We start from the raw sequence: 8,785 nt of genomic DNA, 5'->3' as shown, positions 1-8,785 counted from the left end.
TATTCCTTAAGTTGTTTTATTTTGCGAACGAGTCACTACACAACTTTAAATATAGCGAATATTTAGTCAATTTGCATGTGTGTCCTTAACTTTAGCTGTTACTTAACTTCGTCTCAACATTTAGCTCTTGTTTTAAACACATAAAGCAATAGTCAGTTGAACAACAATCTAACATCTACGAAAACGAAGCATTAAACCGAAAGGCGTCACAAAATAGAATAAGCAAGAAAACCTCCCACAGTCTACCAAAACGGACACCATCCGATGTAGCACTGGCAGAGGTTCTCGTTATTGGTTGCCTGTCGAATCAGCAGATCTATCTGCTGCTGAACCGAGACTGGTTCCACGTTATTGAAATCCTTTCCAGTCAACTTCTGCTTAACACGATCCACGATCGCTCGCGCCTTATTGTTGGTGGCTTCGGCTGGATTCGCCACGCAATTGCTTCCCTGATCAACAGCATCCCCGCCACCGATTCCACCAGCATTCGGGTTCGGTTCGTTCATCCGAAGGTTTCTCGCGTTGATCGTCAGTAAATCCAACGTCTCCTCCATACTTTCTGTTGTACTGTCGACGTCGGTGGCGTTCTTTGATCGTCGATTCTTATCAGCATCCAGCAGGCGCCAGTTCAGCAGTGGATCGTAGACAAACGCTTCCAGTACGGCCATCAAACTGTCCTTGTTGCGTCGAAGTACGTGCATTACGCTTTCGCAGGTACGCCGGTAGGTGCCTTTAATGCCCGTCACTTCCATCGCATTGATAAGCATTCGCGTCAGGCGGAATGGTATCTTTTCGGGGAACTTTTCCCGGGTCATTGCCACCTGAGAGGTAATATAAAAAATTATTATATTTTCAAAAAGATTATTTCAATAGCATACCTCAAAGCAATCACCAAAGTCAATGTGTAGAATTTTGCCGCTCAGCCGATCCAGCATCAGATTCGAAGGGTGTCGATCACCCAAACCGAGAATGTAACCGACCATCGACATCACAGCGAGCGATCGTGTATAATTTGTCCTGCGATCGAACCAAACCTCCGACGAGGGACTCTTCAACCACAGTAGCTTAGCCAAATCGTCTCCTTTGGTCAGGTCCAGTGCATACTCGAACACTTCCACCTTCTGCATCAGGGTCAAATGATCGTAATCCGGTGCCATCCTCAGCATTATCCTGTGCTCGATGTTGAGCATTGTCTTCTTCTTGTCGCGGTAATCCCGAATCAGCGTATGCAGGGTATCGCAATGCGGTACCCAGCCAATGAGCCCCGAATTGGTACTAAGCGGAATGACCGCGTATCTTTGGATCGTCAAATTCCTCCGGAACGTATCCGGATCATTCAACAGCAGTGTATTCACCAGCCCAAACAGTTGCATGACCCGTTCGTCCTGTCGCAGATCTTCGTGACCTTTCAGCAGGAACATGTACTCCTTGCCGTTCGAACCACGGATGCATAGCTTTCTGGGACGCTGCTTGGAAGTGATAACCTGCAGGTTCGATTGAATACTGGCGATGCGGATCAGCTCCTGACCGGGGGCATAGCTTCCCGGAACCGCCAGCTCTAGATCGCGACAGGCCAACAGCTTCGGGCTGACGTACTGCAGCTCCAGCGACGTAAGCTGGGGCAACTGTCGGGAGATACGCCGAAATACGTGGTAGTACAGATCCCAGGCTTGGTTGAGGTCCCGGATGTTGCTCGAGTTCTGTTGCCGTGGTTTGAAAGGAAGAGAAAATTAGAATAAGAATATTGGCATACGTCAAGATTAAAGGTCATTTATGTATTCATTCTCCCTATGGAACTAAATTAGGGTTTGTTAAAACGATATGATGAAGTCCTTGCAGCAGCAGTTTTGATATCCTACAGCTCAAAGCTGAAAGAGTTACTTTTATAGCATCCTAAGTAGGAGGTAAATATAAATGACCTACTTTAGTGTTCATCGAAAAATTCGGAGCAGTTCTATTTAAGCGAGTGTAACTACATTTTTACACCGAATGTCCTGCCTTGCAGAGACCAGATTGAGCTCTAACTTTTCGCCGAAAGCCTATCAAAAGGCACCAGATCCAGCGTACCGTACTAAAATTTCGATAGAAATCGTAGGGTTATTATATGAAATCTAACCTAGCTTTTCATGTGTTGCAATTTCTCACCAGGTTCATTCAGTCTATATTTACACCTACTCACACATCAAGAGTCCCCTAGGCTTACTATATTAAATTAATAGCCTAAATTTCTTCCTTTTTCATTTCGACCAATTTGTAGTCACATTTTCTTTTACTTTTTAACGACATTCAATTAGCTAGAGATTCGATTGTCGGTTCTCATGGTAAAGAGGAACAAGTCTGTCTTTGCCGGGAGACATGTTGGTAGACTTGTGCAATTCATAGTAATGCTGCCTAAGTTCAACTCCTACCAGCAGAAAAGAAAAGATTAGTCCGTAAGATTTTATGTCTGTTTCCAATGATTCTGCCACTTCTAGTTTTCCGATCTGTATATTTCTCGCTAATCTCTAGTGTGTACATTCATGGTTGCTAGTTTTACTGTTTTTGTGTCCACAAGTCTGTGTATAAAGTGTCTGTAGTTTAAACTCTAATCCGCCGGATAATCTCAACCAGCGCTCAACGCGGTTACAATTTTATCCTCCTATCATATTCCTATCACATTCAGTCCCCTTCGGGAAAGGTTGCGTCAGTGCTGCCGGAACAATCCCCTCCACGTGAATCCGGATGTAGTTTCTCAAACGAATTCCCGGGTTAACCATCTTCAACATCGATTACCGCTAGTTTGACTACCGGCCGTCTCAACCTTATGTTACCGTTGGCAGTCCGAATGATGGCAACCGTCTTCTTCGACCTTACCTCGAATCCACGACCTACGTTCATCATCACCAAATCTCCAACTTTTACAGGACGTACATCGTCGAGTGATGGTGGGGAGGTACTCTCTTATCCATCACTTCCATAAATCGTCTAACAAGTACCGGCTTCGTTGATGATTGCTTCGCAAAGCTACCCCGAGATTAGTTGGGCTCCTCAGTGGTTCGTGCGAGCTGGATGAGGTTCCGAAGATGAGATGATTTACTGTATCGATTTTGTTGGCTATTTTCGGCAAATTTAAGACTAAGAGAAACGGTATTCTAGAGCAAACCAGTTTTATGCTTAGAACGGAAAATTAGGACTATGCAGGCTCATATGGACATGATCGAAAGGAAATGTGAAATGTACCGGCGTCGGCGGTAAAACATGATGATGAGTTATGTTCTATCAATGACCATGCGGTGGACTTGGGTGCAACGCCCAACTCCTACTTAGCAGCAGGCAAAGGATTCTTCACATTTCCTTTCGCTCATGTCCATATGAGCCTTCCTAGTCCTAGTTTTCCGTTCTAAGTTTATAACTAATTCGCTCTAGAATACCTATCCGTCTTTCAATTTCATTGCTTTCGTTTCTTTGTCTTAAATTTTCCAAAAAAATAGCCAACAAAATCGATACAGTAGAACCCTGCGGCAATTAAAACACAGTAACACATGAGATGATTTGGTGTGAGTACTAGAATCCTGAGGCATCATGTGAGAGAGCGGGAATTGATGAACCATTCCGTTCCCATTGGTACCGTTAATAAGATTTAATCGTAGAGTTTTCGGGCATCATCAAGAGCCTTTATGGATTCTTTTACACTGCGCATCATGCACCATATGTGGACTGGCGATGAGATTAAACGACCATTTCGTCCTGGCGTCTGTGGATGTGTTCGGGTATTCTTTGTTGACCCGTTTGATTTTATTAATTAAAAACCGGTGAGCACCGACAAATTTTGTGCCATTATATGAGAAAATTTGTGCAGGTGATCCTCTTCGGCGAATGCGACATAATGCATGATTCAGTCGACATATCATATGCTATGTCGAGGTGGAATCCTGAGGCACTTACCGCCAGACAGGTAAAAACGACTACGTAACGCTTCTCCTTTCGCCTTCCCACAGTTACTTCTAAGGGCCCCTAGGAAATCTACGTCAACGAAACTAAATGGTCTCATGGACGGTGTCAATCTATGCTCTGGCAGAGATCCGCGATTACTTTACACCATTGGCAGGCCTTTACCACTTTATCGGCTACTGAGCGCAAGTTGCATATGAAGAATCGTTTTCGAATTTCATTCACAATTGTTTGTTTATTCGTATTGGCGGTGGCAATGATTTTTAACCCGCAATGTTACTGGGTGTTCCTTTGGTAGTATTATGGGAAAATTTTAGTTGAACGGAGCATAACCTGCGTAGGCTGTTCTACCTTCAACTCGTACCACGCCAACCTCATCAGCGAATAGACAAGTTGTATAAAGGACTTTAACGTTCAATGCTCGTCCAAGATTCGGATGTCGCATCGCTCTTTCTCGTCAGCAAAGCGTCACAAGATCAATACGCAAGATTAAACAAACTTTGCCGAAGAGGTAGTACAACAGCAGACATTGAACCCTTCAAACATATCTACTGACGGTCTTTGGCCTTTATGGTATATATCGGATGTCCTCTAGTTCGCAGTCTGCAGTTGCTGATGTCCGGCACACCAGCGCCATCGCTCAAAGTAGCACATTCTATTTGGAAATGTTTTCCCTCTTAATCAGACCGTGTGGAATCGCGACCGAAATTCTTACAAGGTGTTTGCTACAATTCATGCAGGAAAACTTGGCCCTTGAACCATCTGCCGTAAGAGTCCGGCTCAGTGTCTTAACCATTTTGTTAAACAATCTGCTAAGTTTTCCTTGCTGGGCACCTACCGCCAATCTTTCAACTGCGTGTGCGAAAAGGTTTCCCCGACTTGATGTGCAACGTATTGCTTATACCTCCGGTTGTCTGAGCAGTTCCACGGCAGTACGGTACTGAAATCTGTCTAAAGGAAAGTTTGATTGATGGTAAGAGTATGTTTATTCACCACACTAGAGCATTCTCGCCACTGGTCCTTACAGTTCCAACCATTGTGTTTAACAATAAGTGTACCCAACGCCTCCATTTCCCGTATTATTCGGCCGGGACATCCTGATCCCATAATGTATCGGTTCTCCCGAGATACTGAATTATTATTTTCCCATGCATCAGAAACGGTGCTAGTGTGTTCGGGTCGAATAAACTCATTATTAGGGTGTCCCAAAATGACATCATGTTAAAAAAGTCATTGGGCTCACTTCTTAAATGAAAGGTTAGTGTATTAGGACCACTTTCTTCTTCGGAGTGAATCTGATAAAACGCTTCCTACTAGTGGCGAAATTTGATGTTTTGAAAAATGGGCCGAATTTGGATAAAATTTCAAATTTATGCCTGTTGAAGTGGTCCCGAACTATCTTAGATTTTTTCAGCATTTTTTATTTTTCTGTAGATCCCAATGGAGAAGTTTGGTTAGTTAGTTTGTACAAATCTTGAATTATAAGAGCGGCAGAGCCATTAAAACTTAGTAAAAAGTGAAATTTTTGGCGTTTTTCAGTATTTTTTCTTCAAAACTGGGTATCTACAAAATTTTAAAAGTATAGAAAACACTTTATATAATTGAGCCAAATACAGGGGCGTAATTTATCTGAAGAAAGCGTATAGTTGCGGCTAATGGGGTATGAGTTATTTAAGTTTTTGTTTGATATTTTTAGCAATTCATCAAAAATAATGCGGTTCCAAAAAATAAATTAGTTCAAATGTGCTTTAACCACACATTGTTTTTCGGAAAATAGAAGGAAAATGATGAAAAATGACGTTTTTTGTACGTCTTTAGTATGTCAGGACAAGGTTTAATGAGCATCTGATGATTTTTTTGTAACTTAAATTATAAAAATAATGATAACTTTGCCAATGACGCCAAGACTCTAATTATTTTTTGAAGAGTAAATTCTCCATAATTACTTCTAGGAGGCATCTTCGACAAAATAATTGTGTCAGAAGATGCGCAGTATTCTGTTGTAAAACTTTTTCGAGGATATTTGCCCCAAATTCGACTATTTCGGAATTATGTGATCTGTGACAGTAAATATCAGTTTTTCAACACTCACCTCACTCTTCTGCATTTTTCTCCACTTTAAAGTTCCTAACATAGAAATAAGACCTTACACTGCTGGTCAATAAAATAGGTGTGAGATAAAAATACATGAAATTTTGAGTTTTCTCTAAAAATATTTTTGTATTCAAATATTTTAATGTTAGGCACAGTCGTAAATATGAAAAAGAACACTTTTATTTGTAAATTAAATGTTATGTTTTATCGTAACTCTTTCTTCTCCATGAAATCCATAAAAGTACCTGGTCAATGAAATAGGTGTATTGTAATCCATTGCATTAAAAATTTTCAAATCCAATGATTTTAAGACTTCAACATTTTTAACAACTAGTAACCTGTGTAAGCTCCCTTATTCAACCAAATTTTATCCATTTGTCTTGGCATTGAGTCATTCAAACGCTGATAAGTTTCCGTTGGTATAGGGTAACATTTCTTTTAAGCTGCTTCCCACAAACGATCCTTATTTGTGAAATTTCGATCGAATAACTTCTTTTTAATTACATTCCGTAAATTTTCTACGGGATTGATGACAGAAGATTGGCATGGTCCGAAATTATAGTCACTTTATTATCCCGAAATCATTCCTTTACATACTTCGATGTGTGTTTTTGGTCAATATCTTGCTGAAACTGTCATGTAAAAGCACGTTATCTTTGGCATAGGACTGCATGACATCCTTTAGGATGTCCATCCTTTAGCCTTGCATTCGAATCTTGCCATTATAGTGGTGTTGCGAAGAATCGGACCTGCGCCATTCCACGAAAAGCAAGCCCCAAACCTAATTGTTCTCGCCTCCGTGCTTTACCATATTTTGCGTGTGTCGCAGATCAAACTGTTTGTACTTTGGACGTTTAACGTTTCGTTGTGCATCGGAGGAAAACAGGTTTACCTTTGATTCGTCCCTCCGAAGGATATGTCGCCATTTTTTTATTCCTTCTGAACCAGGCCCATTAACGCTGTTGAAAAGCAAATTGCATTTTCCTTCAAAGTCTTTGGCTTCGAAATAGTGGAACCTTTTTAGCAATTCTTTCTGGAAGATTGGCATTATACGGCCTACAGCGAACTGTTCTCGGACCTACCACTTTTACAATTTGTGCTGAATTGGTTTTGGATGACGCGAATAGATCAGATTTAGCTAAAATTGAAATACGATGGTCAGCTGCTGTAAATGTTTTCTTGGGTTTTTTGCGTGTTTCCTTTTTTCAAAGGTTTTAAGGCATTTGTAACGAAGGTTTCGGAACGCCGCAGTGTATTCGCGATTTATTTATACGTCTTATCTTCTTGAACAAAATTTCTTAGCAAAACTCGTTCCACTTGAGCACAGCGAGATGCTTGACCCATTCTATAACAAATCTTTGACTTATTCAACATTTAAATACATTTATTAACACGCAGAATTCAAACTTCACCAAATAAAACTTATAATGGAATTATGTAAAATAATAGCACGTTAATATATTTCACACACCTATTATATTGACCACACGAAAAAGCCTGCGGTAGTCTTGTTTTGCATCTTGACAAAGATTGCAAATATAATCAGCGCCAACAACCCACTATTAACTTGACAGATCCCAAGGCTTCTGTGTGCAATAGGTGTGATTGAGACTGCTGCATCTTGGTATGCGTAATTGAGAGAAAAACAAAATAATCTATCACACACCTATTTTATTGGCCAGCAGTGTATATACCAAATTTGAATACGCCAATCAATTCAGCCTTCAAATATACGCCATAACTTGCCATTAACTCGACATATTTGTTAAATTTCACTGATTTTCAAACCCGCTAGGTTGCTATTAGTATACAAAATAATTTAAAAAAATCGTCATGTGCTCATAAAAACCGATTCTAATGTGCTAGAGACAAGCGAAAAACGCCATTTTTCATCATTTTCCTTCTATTTCCCTAAAAATAATATGCGGACTAAGCACACTCTAGTTGCTTTATTTTGTAGAACAGAGTTATTTTTGATGAATATCATAAAATGTCAAAAGGTTATTTAACAAAAACTTAAATAACTCATACCCCATTGGCCGTAGCTATATACTTTCTTCAGCAAAATTACGCCCCTGTATTTGGCTCAACTATATAAAGTGTTTTCTTTACTTTTAAAATTTTGTAGATACCCAGTTTTGAAGAAAAACTACTGAAAAACAACAAAAATTTCACTTTTTGCTAAGTTTTAATGGCTCTGCAGCTCTTATAACTCAAAATTTGTACAAACTAACTAACCAAACTTCTCCATCAGGACATTCAGAAAATAAAAAAAATGCTGAAAAAAAATTAAGGTCGTTCAGGGGCACTTCAAGAGGCACACATTTGAAATTTTTCCCAAAATCGGCCCATTTTTCAAAAAATCTAAATTCGCTACCAGTAGGGAGCTTTTTAGCAAATTCACTCCGAAGAAGGTGATCCCAATACCCTAACCTTTCATTTAAGAAGTGAGCTCGATGACTTTTTTTAACATGATGTCATTTTGGGACACCCTACTCATTATACAGCGGACTGAAATACGTTTTGTAGGGCGCCGGCACAGGCATGTATGATGCGCACCTGTTTCTCTCTTTCCGCTGCTTCCTCAGGTGTATCAGCACTAAATAAATAATCATCCATGTAGGTTCTTCTAATAATGGCCGCCGCAGCGTCGGGGAATTCCATGACATACTCAAGTGCGTTCTTGCGCATAACGTGTTGAACGGAACGGAACACATCTGACGGGCCATCAGGATCAAATCTGATCACGAAACGTTGAGAG

General features: G+C 40.5%; 1 protein-coding gene across 1 annotated transcript in view; it reads right to left on the bottom strand.

The window, feature by feature from the left end:
* The window catches only part of LOC131686166 (serine/threonine-protein kinase Tor), a 31,054-nt gene continuing 22,269 nt past the window's right edge, over nucleotides 1-8,785 (bottom strand). The window contains exons 5-6 of the mRNA XM_058970367.1: nucleotides 879-1,700; nucleotides 1-821 (exon numbers count right to left, since the gene is read on the bottom strand). Of these exons, the coding sequence (XP_058826350.1) occupies nucleotides 243-821; nucleotides 879-1,700 (1,401 nt within the window). The 3' untranslated portion in view covers nucleotides 1-242. The remainder of the gene's footprint in view (nucleotides 822-878; nucleotides 1,701-8,785) is intronic.

This window comes from Topomyia yanbarensis, chromosome 2, assembly GCF_030247195.1.
Source record: "Topomyia yanbarensis strain Yona2022 chromosome 2, ASM3024719v1, whole genome shotgun sequence".
NCBI classification, from domain to species: Eukaryota; Metazoa; Arthropoda; class Insecta; order Diptera; family Culicidae; genus Topomyia; species Topomyia yanbarensis.
This window is presented reverse-complemented; position numbering and strand designations above follow the sequence as displayed.